Here is a 16,338-nt window from a genome sequence, read left to right on the forward strand (position 1 = left end):
CCATATTCTTCGTCAGGTTCAATAACAAGGTTTCATTAAAATCTTTTGGAGTTGGTATTAATGATATCTCTGTCATAGTTAATGCTTCTTATTGATACAAAAAATATGGAATATACGTTGTTGTCATGTTCGATGGTATAGCTTGCAATGGGGTGACATTAACTGGCCCCTAAATATTGGCACCGGTATTGGTCCTTATATCTAATATCCATGGATAAGCACCCACTGATCCGTTCCAAGTCGGATTTTGATAACTACCTTAAACTGGAATCATCGTAGCTCCTACAGTTAAAAACTGATCATAATGGCATTCCTTCCAAACCTTGGCTCTATTAAGAGATGTTGACATTGTAACGGGTTGAGCTTCCTTCACAAACATTTTTAATTTTGGTGGTTGCAAACCATTGATTAATATGGATAAGATAAATACCTCTGACATTTGGTGATTCAGCCACTTACTAAGTATATCAGCCACCCGGCCATAATACAATTCCACCGCCTCTCCTAGGATCATTTTGCTATTCATTAACCTCTCTCGAAGATGATCCTCAAAACTTATTGGCCGAAAATGGATTAAAAATACATTCTTCAATACTTCCCAATTCGAAAATTGACCCACTGGTTGGCGGTTGTACCATTCAAACACCATGTCCTTTAAGGTTGGTGGCAACTATCGTAACCAAATATCTTCGATTCTTCCATTATTGGCTATACATGCTGTCAGAAACTGAGACAAATGTTGATTAGGATCTGCACCCAAAAAGCCCCTAAAAGTAGGTAATGGAGCCACGCTCATCGTGCAATCGCTCACGTCACCCATTTGTACTGCTATTAGAAGTGCTAGACCACCGGTCGCCATTGAAGAGGACAATGTGCCACTTAATTCTTTATTAAAATAACCACTGCCTTCTCCAAATTATCTTTTCTAAACTTTTCAACCTCCTCAATTTACTATTATTATCCCTGAATAAGTTTATTGGTTAAATTAGAGATGAAAATGATGGATTTTGAAATATGCTACATTGGCCTTTATTAGCAAGTAATTTATGCCATTCTATGGAACTAGTTTTTACAAAATCAATAGTTTCTACTATTGAGAAAGTATCAAACAGAGTATCCAATTCTTCTGTGTTTCCTCTACTTGTAGTTAACGAGCTCAAGAGATACACTGGACTGTTGACAAAATTTTGTGCGAGTGCTCTTGGCAATTTTTTTAACAATATATATGTTTGAAATATTAGAGAACGATCAGCTTCTGGATATGCTCGGATATGCCAACAGACATACAACCATGGCTTAATCCAACTTTGTCGATGCTTCCTTTTTAACTTTCGTTCTTACTCATTTTGTAATAATTCTCTTGCTTGCGCTCTCTCTTGTCTTTCTTTCGACTAATATGTTTTCTTTACTATGATGTTCTCATTCTTAATAACCATATACTTTCATTATATACTACTGAATTTGCTTTCTATTTTTGATCTAGTCATCTAGTAGTTAATTCCTAATACTCAATGCTATTGTCGATCCCGGGTAGCGGCGTCAAAAATGTGATTGTCATTTTACTTATTCTACAATTCCTTCCAAAATAAACCTATGTAGGGGAATTTGAATATAGAGAAAGACTAAGCGCATGAGTTTCACTTGTTAGCGTTACACAATTAACTGTATTCCGAACCACTAAAATACTAAGAAATACTACAATGCTTCCTCCCAATAACAATACTCCTTTATCAATTGATAACCACAAGGTGCAACCCTACACTCTCAAAAGTCTGCTCAAAACTCAATAAATTCCATCCAACACGAGGAATAACAGACTTCACTCCAACCAATCTGAATTCACAGAATTCTTGTAATCACAAACTTCCTCTGTCAAAACACACACACAACTTTCAATAAACAATAATCATAATCTTCCATCCATAATCAATCTTTCAATAACTTTTCATATAATTCAATCACTCAGTACTCCAATTACATCATCAATAACTCATAAATCAATCTCTGATTTATTCCACACACTCATTTTTTAGTATTCAGAAACTATCCATTACTCTTCAACAACAAAGAAAATAAAAGAAACAAAGAAGAAGCACCAAGCTTAACCCCGGCTCATGACTATCACAGTCTGGCCCCCCAACAAACTTCTACAATTCCTACATAATTGCTATTGATTTCCAAATTCTAACCGCAATCCTATAATAACTGCTTTTAATAACTGAATCAATCATTTGTCATCTTAAATTGACTATTCTATGGACTATTAATCTATTTTACTAATAGCTTACAAAAACAAACTAATATCTATTCTACAGAAGTCTAAAAGGTCGATGATAAGGAGTTTTTGATCTTGAACAAACATCACATGATTGTACAAAATCTTTGACTGCCTTCTTCATTTGAGGCCACCAAAAATCCCTAGATATCAGCTCTAAAGTTTTATTGTACCCAAAATGTCCTGCTGCTGGAAAGTCATGATGAGCTTGAAGAACACGTAATCGAGCTTCACCTTCTGGAACATATAGGCGTCCCTCAAAATATAGTAGATTCTTCTTGAATTCAAACTTGGAAGTATCATGAGACTTTGAAGAATTTTCTTTAATATCATGAATAAGAGGATTAGAAGACATACTTGACTGAATTTGCTTAATGAAAGTTGAATCAACAGTCAGTGTTGATTTCATTGCTCGAAGATGAAGATGCTCTGGCTTCAAGAAAATTGTCTGTTTTTAATCAAACGTAGCATCTCCTTCCTTTGGTACAAGATAAGATCATCTAAAAAGTACATCTGGCAAATCTTGTTGTTTTTCTGGTTGATAAGTGATCTTGAATTCAAATCTTACCAAAGACATACTCCAACGGACTTGGCGATGATTCAAAATATGTGCTGACATAAAATATTCAAGGTTCTTGTGATCCGTATATACTATGATTGGGTAAGAAGTACCTTCTAGATAATGGCGCCATTCTTGAAACGAATCCACGATTGCAAGAAGTTCTTTGTTGTAGATCTCGTAGTTGATCTCGACTGCTGAAATTTTTTTGGAATGAAAAGCTATTGGATAAAGTTTATCATCTATTCCCATTTGTGACAATACGGCACCCAAAGCAAAATCTGATGCGTCTATTTCCATAAAAAATGGCTTAGAAAAATTGACACGATACAAGATTGGTGCAGAAATAAAGGCTCTCTTCAAAGCTTCAAATTACACTTCTACTTCTTGATTCCATTGAAGTTTGTCTTTGCAAGTCAAACATGTAAGTGGAGCTACAACTTGAGAGAAGTCTTTGATAAAGATCCGATAGTAGTTGGCAAATCCCAAAAAGCATTGAACATCTCTCACCATTTTTGGGATCTTCTAATCCATAATAGTTTGAACTTTCTTGGGATCCATCACAAGTCCGTCATTTGAAATAGTATATCTTAAGAAGTCGACTTGAGTAGTGTGAAATACATACTTTTCTATCTTGGTATAGAGTCCTACATCTTTTAGTTTTTATAATACTTGGGGAACATGAAGTTCATGTTCTTCTAAGTTCTTAGAATAGATTAAAATATCATTTAGGTAACAAACAACAAAATCATCTAAAAAATCTCAAAAGAAATCATTCATTAGATGTTGGAATGTTGTTGGTGCCTTTGTAAGTCCAAAAGGCATGACGTTGTATTCAAAATGTCCATACTTTGTTCAAAACACTGTCTTCTATTCATCTTCTTTTTTGATGCATACCAAATTGTATGCTCCTCATAGATCTATTTTTGTATAGATCTTAGCTTGATTCAACTGATCAAGAAGTCCAGATATCAAAAGTAGCAAATACCTATTTTTTATAGTAATTTTGTTCAGTCCTTGATAATCAATTCACATCCGTAATGATCCATCTTTTTTCTTCACAAATAAAATTGGAGCTCCTGCTAGAGATTTGAAATAGCATATGAAATTCTTGGCCAAATTCTCTTCAATATACTCCTTAAGTTCAACCAACTCATTTTGAGATAAATTGTAGATTGGTCCAAATGGCAGTTGTACTCCTTCTTGAAGGTCAATTGAACAGTCATAGGAACGATGTTTTGGAAGAGTATCTGCATTCTTTTTCTCAAATATATCTTAAAAATTTTGATATTGGCTTAAAATACCACTTGAAGTCTTTCTACCAGTAGAAACAAGTGTGGCATAAATGACTCAAGATGATCTTTCTTTTGCAGCATGTAAGAAAGCTCTTGCACCTACAAATATAGGTTTAATTATATTAGACTTATGACTTTCTACTTGATTAACTACACTCTTAGTTATACTTTCAAAAAAGTCAAGACTACAAGAAGTCCAATCTATTTTAGGATTATATTTTTCTAGCCATGATAAACCTAAAATGATTGGATTAGAAAGAGATCTAATGATATTAAATATTATAAAGCTACAATGACCATTAGTTATTATTTTTATAGGAAGGATTTCATGAGTAACATCTCCTGAAGACAATGGACGACCATTTATGATTTTTACATGAATAAATTTAGTTTTATTTACTAAAAATATACTATATCTTTTAGCAAATTTTTCATCTAAAAAACATGCTGAGGCTCTTGAATCTAGCAAGGTAGAGGTTTTGTGATGTTTAGGTCCTAAAATAACATTTATTGTAAAATATGGAGAGGGTTCTGAGGAGAGGGTTCTGAGGAGAGGATAGGACCTTCACTAGGTGTTGTACAAGGTTCTAGCCGCATAGTCTCTATTGTAGCTGGACAAATTTGTTTTCTGACATGTTATCTCTTTTGATTTCTGTACTCCTCATTTTATGGTTGCATCGCTTTTTTGGACAATGTTGAGCAGTGTGCATAGGTTCTCTACAATATAAGTATAATCCTTCTTGACAACGACAAGTCTTTTCTTGCTTAGTAAGAGATTTGAAACATATCGCATCAATTTGTATATCCTCTACTTCCAAATGTATGTGTTGAAGTGATGTTGGTGTTGCCATTAAATTATAGTAACTTTGAGGTCCACTTATACAATTCTCAGATCAAAATTCAAAAAGATAATTGTCGCACTTCACAACAAAGTCAATTGCTTGACTCAATGTTTGAGGATCAGGTAAGTTGAGTATTAATTTTTTTACCTCATATTGTAATCTATAGAGAAATTGGCTAATAAATGCAACATCATCCCCCTTAATATCGGTTGCAAGTTGTCAAAATTATACAACATAGAACGTTATTAATCGATTGCCTTATCACAAAATACGGATCTTATTGGTTGTAACACGAATTGCATCATGTTCTCCATACATGGATCGAAACTCTGTCAAAAAAGCCTCTAGATTATTTAATATTGGATCTCATCGTTCAAGAAAAGATGAAAACTATGATAATACTGAACCTAAAAGAAGCGTATCAATGAATCTAACTTGCAATCCTGGAGTTGGATAGCTTTGGGGTTGAAGTTCAATCACAAGTTATACTTGATTGATAAATCCTCTAAACTTGGATCTGGTGCCATCAAACTTCTCAAGTAGGGTAATTCTTGGTTCTCTAACATTGAAAGGGTGTTCCATCATAGGATGAGGGATATGATTTGGTACAGATGTCGAAGCAGCTCCAATCATTTTTATATCTTCACTTCTTGTCAATCTTGTTGCTCCTTGTGGTGGTAAATTGAGTTGATGCATCGCAAGTATTAACTCCCTCTATTGCTCTTGCATTTGTGCCATTGCACTTTTCATTTCAGCAAGTTCTGCCATGATAACACTTAGAAAAGAGAAGATGTCTAATATCCCTCAAGACAAATAGAAGAAAGGACTTGAGAACAAATAAAATACTAAGGACAATATTAGTTTAGAAGAGGGTAATCCGCAACTTCTAATATGCTTATGTCTTATCAAGAAAAAGGAATAATCCACTCTTAATCAAGATTAAGCAAAGCTTTGATATTATAAGTATATTCTTGTCAATTCGTCAAGGGCAAGAACATGATAAAGATAAATAAATAAGTAAGACTTCTTTCAAAGAAAGATGAAAAAATAGAAATAACTTGATATATATATTAAGAAAGTAACTGAAATGACTATTGCCAAAAGACAAGAAAAGTAGAGATCCTTGAAACTAGACTGAAAGCAAGAAAGGAGTTGATAAGAGTGAAGAAGGCTTCACTCTTGTATCTATATATACTATCTAACTAGGGGCTACGTGATGAAGTTCTATAGGACCTCCAATATGTGTTGACTTTGTAGGACACATGCCTTGACTTACAAGGCAAGGTTTTCTACGTGTGGGCCACATAGTTAGCTTGGTCTTCAAGCTAATAATATGTGTGGCACATGGCCAACTTGTTGACCACGTTTCTTATCCAAAAAGTCAATTAAACACACCTATAAAGTCAAAGCAACGTCTATAAAGCTTCTAGGAAGCTTCCATATCAAATATTATAGAATTAACTTATTTTTATCTACTTTTACTTACTTCTATTTATTTATATATGTAATTACTAGCTTACATGAGTATGTTCGTGACAAATATATATTATGTTAGAATGAAAATCATAATTTAGATAGTAACATCAAACATAGAATATATCAATAATAAAAAGAATTTCTTTAATCTTGATTTTATAGTTAATCTTAGATATTAAGAATTTTCTTAAATTAAATAAATTAATTATTTGTATTCATTTTTAATATTATTTCACCTTATGAAAAAAATAATATATTTCTTTCCATAAAAATTGATTGTAAAATATTTATAAAACATAAAATAAGAATTGAAGTAAAATCTATTTTTCAACCTTAAAGTGCTACATTTTTATCTTTATTCTATTTCAAATTTTCTTTAGAATTTAATCATTAAAAAATTCAAATAATTCTTTTATAAATATTTAATAATATTTTTAAAATAATTATATCTATAAAAGACTATTTTTTATCTTCTTTAAATTTATATACTACAAGAGAAATGTATTATTTATATTCTTTTATGTTTTTAGAATAAATAAGAATTTTTATAAAATAATATATGAAAAAATTATTTAGATATGTATAAAGTACATCATTCATCAAATTTTAGAAAAAATTGGAGTATTTATAAATCTAAAGACTATGAAATTATATTCAAAATAGCTATATCTAGTTTAAAATATAATCTTTTATTTAATCTTGCAAAAATTATCAAAAGTTAAATTGAAAAAAGTAATGCACAATCTCTAATATTAAATAATTTTTTTTTTATAAAAAGACTATTTTTTCTTATTAAAAAAATCAATGTTAAATAACATAGATATTAATTTAAAGTAATATAGGTAGTAATCATTAAAAACTAAAAAATATTCTTCAACAAGTGAGATACTCTAATTACTTTTAAATCAAAATAACTATGAATATATATATATATATATATATATATATATAGTAATCATATCTAAATATTAATAATATAAATGACAAAAAAAACTATGAAAAAATAATATGATCATATATCATTAAATAAAAAAGAAAATAAGTAAAAAAAATATAATGTAATAATAGAAAAGAACTAAAATAACTACTACTAAATACAAAGAAACTATGAAGTTTCAAGATAAGATTGGAATTCAAGAAAGATATTAAAAAGATTATAGATGGTTTTAATATTATTTCTACATATACTAGTTATTAAAAAAAGATACTATAGAAGTTTTTTTAAAGACCACAAGGCTTACAACTTAAGAATTAAGTTATAGGTTGCTTCCAATTCAACTTTCTAAAAGTATAAAACTTATGAGATAAGTTTCAATAGTCATGTGAGATATCTATAAAAGTCAAATTATCAAACAATGTCTAAGAAAATAAATTAAGGATTCTTAAATAAGATAACATCTTTCCAACATGATTCTACCTACTTCTACTTACTTCTATATACTTAAGTAACATGGATATTTATCACAATTATATTCAATCAAGAAACAAATTTAATATACATGTTTAATTGTCACATGCATGATTAGATTATATATGTGAATAAGAAGTTGTGAAAATTCTAAATTACCAACTCTTGAAGAGAATATATTCCTGCAAGATATAATTTTGTAATATTGTATATTTAAGAAGCATTGCAAAATAAACTTTGATATTATTCATTGCATTGAACATAGAGTTGATCATGTACATTCAAACATACAGATACTTGTACCAATTGCTTCAAAAGTTGAAGCACTATATTTTGTTTCTTTTATAAATGACATTTCAAGAAAGATATATTTAGATCTGATGAAGTAAAAATTAAAGTAATTATCTTCCTTCACAAATCAGAAAATTATGTTTTTTGCATCTAATTAAATAATGCCAATTTATTTATTGGAATACCTAACTAGCCATTTTGTACAAACATCCTAGAAGCGCCATTCTTGTAGTTGATCGTTTGCTGTGTTTATAAATGGAAGGGTGAACATTCAGAAATGAATATGAGTGTTTGTTTTGTTTCTATGTGAAAATGGATGAAACAGGTTGCGAGGAGAGAACGGGGGATGGATGGGTGGATGGATGGATAGATGGATGGATGGATAGATTGATGGATGGATGGATGGATTGATGGATGGATGGATTGATGGATGGAATTATGGATGGATGGATGCATTTGGGAATACAAAGGTGAATGAATGTGGTGGAGGAAGTCGGCGGCCATTGCGATTGGAGAAAGGGCAGGGGAGTGGAGGGAGGCAGCCACACGCCACCGGCGTCCAGTCGGAAATGCCGCATCCTGGCGCAACCGAAAACGAGGAGGAGCGCTGGAGACTGGGATCCCCCGTCACTGTCACGCCCTCGGCCCCCTCCCGTCCCCGTCGCCTTTCTCCGAACCCCCTCCCAGCCCCCCTCTGCTGCGGCTCCCCCTTCACCGCTGCGGCTCCACCTTCACTGCTGCTGTCTCCTCCTCCAACGCCCTTAATCCCTCACACCTGGCTTCCTAGTGTGCTTCCTCGTGCCTCTCGGTCCCTCTCCTCCTCTCCCTGGTCTCCCTCCTCTTCTCTCTTGTATGCGTCCCCCTCTGCGCTTAACGTGTCCTTCGTTTCTCGTGTTCTTCTCGTGTTCTTAACCTCCTCCCCTTCTGCTACTCGTTCCCCCTCTCGATCGCCCTTCTCTTCACAATGCAAATCCTAACCTATGTTTGCCGTTCCTTGCAAGCCCAAAGGTTCTGTCCTAGACTTCCCCATGTCCATGGTTTGCGTGCCTCTTCCACCGCTTCCCCTGTTGGCTTGACGCGTTTCGGAAACTCTTCATTTCTCGCCCCCCCTTCTCAACCCAGGCTGTCGAGTCCAGTCATAAATTCTAGATTGTTTCGCACCTTGGCTGCCGCATCATACCCCGACGAGCACAGGCCAGCGGACTTTTCTGTTGCTCGATCTACAAAATCTACTGTTGGCCTTAGGTCAACCATACCTGGAGCAAGGATGGCTTCTACACAAGGTTAATGACTTGTTTCCTGCAATTTCTAGCTGCCATTGGCGTTGCTCAACTCCTTTCGCACTTCGACGTTGGTTGTTTCCGTACAATCTTCTGCTAACTTTTTGTTAACTCGATAGTATTGCCACTGCTCCGAGACACGAATCGGAGTTTTGAATGTTCAGACTTATAACTCGCGCAACCTTTAGATAAAAATATCGTTCCTTCTTTCATCGAAGTCATACCTTCCAGCGCGGATGTCTGCACTAGAGCTTCAAAGAGCTACTCATGTTCACTGGGTTTGAAATCGAGAGCCGGTGTACAGATTTGCATTGGCTTCGATAACGCATGTTGAATGCGTCTAGCTGCCCATGAGGACTGACCAGTCGTCGTTTTCATTGCAGCTTCCGAGAATCCGTTCTCTAGTCTGATTACTGATTTACCGAAACCTGATGGAGGCAGCTATGGAAAATTCTACAGCCTTGTGAAATTAAACGATCCGAGGGTTGGTAAGTCGCGGGACTAAGGACCTTTTCTACACTGCATTGATGGCGGGTGATGTTTGCTGGTTGGATTGCACGGACTCCTTCGACCTAATTAGGTGGGGTGGATTAGCTGGTCACCAGATTCTGTTGGAAAGCTTGGACGTTAGTTTCGGTGCAGGGAGGCCGAGTTAGACCTGCAGTAACATAGCTCTGGAATTGCATCCGTGTGTGATTCGCAACTTTGTGTAGCGATACTCTGCTGTGTCCTGTTCTGCTAGCCTTAGATTGTAGCTGTGTGCGCAGACTCGCTGCCCTATTCTATTAGGTACCTGCTGGAGGCTGCAATTCGAAACTGCGATAACTTCCAGGTCACCAAGGAGGACGTCGAGAAGATTGTGGATTGGGAGAAGACTGCACCCAAACAAGTCGAAATTCCCTTCAAGCCTGCACGAGTCATTCTACAGGTCTAGTTTTCAGTACTAAATATCTCTTGTTCTGACGGTCGGAGTTGAAGGCTCTGTTGATGCAGCCGGCTACTCCGTAGACATGTTTGGGACGTGTTTTGATTTCGCAAGTCCAAAGATAGTCATGTTCTCTTTCATCACGTGATGAGTTCGCTGCACCGCAGTGGAAGACCAAGGGAGAGTTGGCTGGAAGGGAAGTACCTTTGCAGGTCTTGTTGATGTACATTTAGCTGGTCAGTTCTACGAAACTGAAACTCGTCGTTGTTCTCAGGACTTCACCGGAGTACCAGCAGTAGTCGATCTAGCCGCGATGCGTGATGCGATCACGCGCTTGGGCGGCGATCCGGACAGGATCAATCCTTTGGTGTGTGCTGCCCTAACCCTTGCATCCTATCTTTGCGTTTAGTTTCACCTGTTCTTCCGTTCGAAAGCTGCGGCTTCAAGCTGTTCAACACCGTTGTAGAGACACCTGCGGAATGCCACGGCGGGCTTCAAAACCGCCGACTCACAACAAAGAAGTAACCTGTTTGGTTTGCTCTTGATTGGACCAGGTACCCGTGGATTTGGTCATTGACCACTCAGTGCAGGTTGATGTTGCTCGTTCTGCCAACGCCCTCCAGGCAAACATGGAGTTGGAGTTCAGTCGCAACAAGGAACGATTTGGTTTTCTGAAATGGGGAGCTACAGCTTTCAAGAACATGCTTGTGGTTCCACCAGGGTCCGGGATCGTGCACCAGGTTCGTATTTCATCTGTAATTTGCGAGAGGTGGTTAGCTTAGGAGGAGCTTGCAGGGGTGCAGTTGACGAATGGTTCGGGTTGTGCAGGTCAACCTGGAGTATCTGGCCCGAGTTGTGTTCAACAGTAACGGCATCCTCTATCCGGACACTCTTGTGGGAACAGATTCGCACACTACCATGATCGATGGGCTCGGCGTTGCGGGTTGGGGAGTGGGAGGAATCGAGGCCGAAGCCGCTATGCTTGGACAAGTAAGAGCGTCGTAGGCCACGGGATGGGGGTTTGCGAAGGGGAGTGCGTGAGTGGGGGTATGGGGCGGTTACTAGTGTTTGGGTCAATGCATCGCCAAAGCAGTCGCGATGCTGCAGTATTCAGGGATGATGTCGAGTGACTGACTGATGAATTGTGTGAGTGTGTGTGTTGCAGCCGATGAGTATGGTCTTGCCTGGTGTTGTGGGGTTCAAACTGAATGGCAAGCTACGGACTGGAGTGACAGCCACAGATCTAGTGTTGACTGTAACTCAAATTCTGAGGAAGTTTGGAGTGGTGGGGAAGTTTGTGGAGTTCTACGGTATGTAGAAGTGGTCGTCCTTGTAGCAGATTCTCTTTGCTCGCGGTTTTCCTGTTTACCTTCTGCTGCATTGTTTTATTTATTTATTTTATTCGAGTTCGTTTTTCCTTCCAGTATGTTGGTTTCTTGGGCGTGTTGAAGAGCGGGTTGGATGTTGGTTGCGAGTTTTGTGCACGGTATTGAAGGGTTTCGGTGCGTGTTCAGGAAAGGGGATGTCGGAGCTGACCCTGGCCGACAGGGCAACGATCGCGAATATGTCCCCGGAGTACGGTGCTACCATGGGTTTCTTTCCGGTCGATCGTGTGTCTCTGGATTATCTGAAGATGACAGGACGGGATGAGAAGAAGGTGAGGCAAGGCGCTGTTGGAGTCTGTTAGGAAGGTTCAAACCTTCTTGTCGAGTTGGGCCCGACGCCTTTAAGCTCTGAGCGGTGATCACGACTAGCGGGTCACACGTGTCTGGTGTTGTAGTGATTGGTTGTCAGTTTTTTTGGGTATCCGTTGCAAACGTTCCGTCCATTTTCTGCATCTGCCTGCAAGCGAGAGTTAACGAGGGCATTTTGGTTGATCAGGTCGAAGAGATTGAAGCTTATCTGCGGGCGAACAACTTGTTCATAGACCATGAGAAGGTTATTTCCGTCCACCGGGCACTATATTGCTCTCGGGACTGATATCCGCTACGTACATGACGTTGATCGTGGCTGAAAGCGGCTGCCAAGTGTTGCCGTTTGTTTTGGCTGCTAGCGTGTTGGTACCTTCTCAGCAGTTCGTTAGGAGGTGCGCTTCATATGTTTTGCCAGTCACAGCTTCGAGTGGGTTAGGTTGTTTGATATTGACTGCCCGAGTGTTTGACCTGTCACAATGCAGCCGCGAAAGGATAACACTTATTCAGCCTACTTGGAGTTGGATCTGGACACAGTGGAGCCATGCATCTCTGGCCCGAAAAGGTGCGTAGTAGCCGTCGAGGTCTAAAGATTTGAGTATGTCCGAGGCCGATGCCGTGAGACCGCACGACGTTCTTTTGTAGTTCAACTGTGGCCGGTTGAAATAGCTGGACATGCACGTAATATGCTGGTGCTAGTCCCTGGAAGTTCAGCCTGTGCTTGATGGGAAGGCACTCTTTTTGCGGTGACGGTGGAAGCAATTGACTTGTTCGCGTTGTGGGTCGCAGGCCGCATGATCGGGTTGCGATCAAGGACATGAAGCAGGATTGGCAAAGTTGTTTGGATAACAAGGTCGGCTTCAAGGTAAGAAATTCATGCCGTTTGTGGTGTGGCTGGCCACGGTTTTTTTCGGGAACTTGCTTCTGTGATGTGCGAGCGGATATTGAATCCACGTGTCTTTTTTGTTGGGCTCCCAGGGGTTTGCCATTCCCAAAGATCAGCAGGAAAAGGTTGCGAAGTTCACATATGAAGGAAAGCCTGCGGAGTTGAGGCACGGCAGCGTAGTCATTGCCGCCATTACAAGTTGTACCAACACGTCGAATCCTAGCGTAATGCTCGGGGCTGGCCTAGTGGCAAAGAAAGCGACGGAACTTGGACTGGAGGTTAGTCTGCTGAGCACAATAAATGGAGTGTTTCCGTGTGGCGGTCTGCCTGGCATATCAAACGTTGTTGTCGATTTTGTACAACCATGAGACGGTTGGCATCTGCCGAAGTCGGGGGTCCAGTCAATGCAGATACTCTTGCAGTAGTTGTGGGTGGTTGCCGAGGTTGAATGTTGTATCTGTGGGGTGGATACAATGATTTGGGGGTGCGTGTCCTATGGTATACAAAAGCATGACGACGTTTGTGGATGCTCATTGCTGCGGCTCGTTTGCATCATTCTAAGGGGTTGCTTTTCGACAGGTCAAGCCGTGGGTCAAAACCAGCCTGGCACCAGGTTCAGGGGTCGTCACCAAGTACTTGGAGAAAAGGTGAGATTTGGGATGTCAGACCATGTAGTTCTTGGTCTGTTGCCCTTCTCACAGACCTCCATGGAGAGTCGTGGGAAACGATGCGTTCCTGTCAACACGTTCTCGGATGTTTGTTTGTTTACTCATATATTCTGTATCGTGGCAGTGGATTGAACAAGTATCTCGACAAGCAAGGGTTTAGTCTGGTCGGCTATGGTTGCACAACTTGCATCGGCAATTCAGGCGATGTTCACGAAGCCGTCGCTGAAGCAATCGCAGCAAATGGTGCGAGCGCTTTGGATAGTTTTCTATGCTGGCGTGGGTCTTTACGTGTTGTGCTTGAACTCTGAGACTGGAAGCGTCGTCGTCGCTCCCTTCACCAGACAGCCTCTTCGATGCTATATTGTAGCGGAATGCATGCGTTAATTGGTCGGCGGGTTGTGTGAATACTAGTTGTTGCTGATCGGATGTAGTGCCGTGTGTCGTGCAGATGTGGTTGCTGCAGCTGTGCTATCGGGCAACCGGAACTTTGAGGGACGTGTTCATCCGTTGACTCGTGCCAATTACCTTGCGTCGCCTCCTTTGGTGGTAGCGTACGCGTTTGCTGGAACGGTAAGATAGCATGAACTCTCTATTGTGGTCAAATGGCAGGGTGTCGATGGGGGATGGCTCGCGTTGCGTTGCTTGGCAGTCTGCTTAAAGAACGTTGAGGCTTAGGAGAGCACGCCGCTTCAATGTATCTGATTTGTGGGACTTGATGTTGCCAGGTGAACATAGACTTCGAGAAAGATCCCATCGGAGTAGGCAAGGATGGGAAGAACGTCTTCTTGAGAGACATTTGGCCTTCCAACCAGGAGGTTGCCGAGGTAAGCCTGGGGGGTTAAGCCGTGTGGTCTGCGTATAGTGTGCCCGGGGTGGTTACTCGGGGCGTGTTCTCGCCCGGCCAACCCAGCATGGCAGCATGCTTAGCTCTGTGAAGATTGAGTCTTCGCGAGCAGAGTTACTTGCGTTCCGTGGACTGAAGGGTGATGGTTTGCGCAGGTGGTGGCAACCTCGGTCCTACCGGAGATGTTTCAGGAGACATACCAAACCATCACACAAGGCAACACAATGTGGAACGGCTTGGATGTCCCTGCGGGAGCGCAGTATGCGTGGGATCCGAACTCTACATATGTTCACGAGCCTCCGTTTTTCAAGACCATGTCCAAGGATCCCCCTGGTGGTATGAGCGTGAAGGATGCGTTCTGCCTGTTGAATTTCGGTGACAGTATCACCACCGACCACATCTCACCGGCAGGCAACATCAACAAAGACAGTCCTGCTGCGAAGTATCTGATGGATCGCGGAGTGGAGCGCAAGGATTTCAATTCGTACGGAAGCAGGCGCGGCAACGATGAAATCATGGTGAGAGGGACGTTTGCGAACATTCGGATCGTGAACAAATTCCTGAAAGGCGAAGTTGGGCCGAAGACCGTGCACGTGCCAACACAGGAGAAGATGTTCATTTACGACGCTGCCATGGTAAGGGGTTAGTTTTGGTTGCGTCATGTCCGTGAAGCGCTAAATTTATTCCGGCGTGTAGTGGGGGGATGAGACGATTAACGCGTCAGGTTTGATGTTGCAGAAATACAAGGAGGAGGGCCACGACACGATCATCTTGGCGGGGGCGGAGTATGGCAGCGGCAGTTCTCGGGACTGGGCTGCGAAGGGTCCGTATTTGCAGGTAAGAGCTATATCGACGGCAATGCGTGATGCATAACCAGCGGGGGAGCGTAGTCGGAGTTGCATGTCTCGATCATGCTCTAAGATGTTCCCCGTCGATCGGGATGGGATACAACACAATCGCGCAGCAATGAGCGTGTGAGTGGGTGACAGAGGCTAACAGAGACATTAACTGTGTTGGTGCAGGGCGTCAAAGCGGTGATTGCGAAGAGTTTCGAGCGGATCCATCGCAGCAACCTGGTGGGCATGGGGCTGATTCCGCTGTGCTTCAAGGAGGGCGAGGACGCCGAGACGCTGGGTTTGACTGGGTTCGAGAGATACACTATAGAGATGCCACCGCTGAAGGACATCAAACCGGGCATGGACATCAGGGTGAAAACGGACAACAACAAGGAGTTTATGTGCGTGCTGCGATTCGATACGCAGGTGGAGCTGACGTACTTTTCGCACGGGGGAATTCTGCAATACGTGTTGCGCCAGCTGCTGAACAAGTGATCGGGTTTCTCCAGGGATTACAGGGTAGGATTACACTGATGACCGTAGGTGCGTAGGTTAGATAGGCAATAGGACCGGGATGCTTCGGCGGGAGATCCAACACAGACAGGACTTTGAAGCCCAGGATACACCTTGGATGTGCACGTGTCTAATGCACTCAGAGGATCGTTCTGTTCCTCATCCGACGACTCATCCAGGTGATTCATGAAGCATGATTCAATAACCCTCCTGTTAGCTCTGCACTTCTCTCCTGTATCTGTATCTGTACCTGTATCCTTTTTGTACATGTACGGAGGGTGGTGCATATGGGTCCTCTTTCCTGTAGATTGGCATCGCCTCCTTTCAATTTGGCCATCGATTCAGTGACCTGATGGATACAAACTAAGACAGAATCATGGTGGCTGGTTTAAGACTTTAGGCCAGGATAGTGGTGAGCACCTTCTAGGCCAGACATAGCCAGTTGTTGCATTGACCATGGTACCTGCCCGTCATAATATTTTTGTGACTCTTTCCCATCACATCGCTTTTGTCGATGCCAATATATGTGAACAAGACCTGGTTCAATCA

General features: G+C 40.6%; 1 protein-coding gene across 1 annotated transcript; it reads left to right on the forward strand.

Annotated features, from left to right (window-relative positions):
• The first annotated feature begins 8,900 nt into the window (after positions 1–8,900).
• Positions 8,901–16,338, forward strand: LOC112292378 (putative aconitate hydratase, cytoplasmic). Its single transcript, XM_024540778.3, has 19 exons — positions 8,901–9,429; positions 9,810–9,914; positions 10,194–10,354; positions 10,626–10,718; positions 10,906–11,091; positions 11,180–11,341; positions 11,517–11,661; positions 11,866–12,008; positions 12,233–12,289; positions 12,528–12,607; positions 12,832–12,907; positions 13,021–13,206; positions 13,508–13,575; positions 13,721–13,839; positions 14,045–14,166; positions 14,322–14,420; positions 14,596–15,075; positions 15,179–15,277; positions 15,463–16,338. The coding sequence occupies exons 1-19, from the start codon at positions 9,111–9,113 to the stop codon at positions 15,769–15,771; spliced, it is 3,009 nt and encodes a 1,002-aa protein (XP_024396546.1). The 5' UTR covers positions 8,901–9,110; the 3' UTR covers positions 15,772–16,338.

The sequence above is a fragment of the Physcomitrium patens genome, chromosome 15 (genome assembly GCF_059467195.1).
Source record: "Physcomitrium patens ecotype Gransden chromosome 15, ASM5946719v1, whole genome shotgun sequence".
Classification (NCBI taxonomy): domain Eukaryota; kingdom Viridiplantae; phylum Streptophyta; class Bryopsida; order Funariales; family Funariaceae; genus Physcomitrium; species Physcomitrium patens.

What these genes read in the sequence shown, in the direction of transcription:
- LOC112292378 (XM_024540778.3), top strand. Translation starts at nt 9,111, where the DNA reads ATGCAAATCCTAACCTATGTTTGCCGTTCCTTGCAAGCCCAAAGGTTC. An exon ending in TGTTCATAGACCATGAGAAG is followed by an intron (nt 12,290 to 12,527) that starts GTTATTTCCGTC and finishes GTCACAATGCAG; the next exon opens with CCGCGAAAGGATAACACTTA. An exon ending in CGTACGCGTTTGCTGGAACG is followed by an intron (nt 14,167 to 14,321) that starts GTAAGATAGCAT and finishes TGATGTTGCCAG; the next exon opens with GTGAACATAGACTTCGAGAA.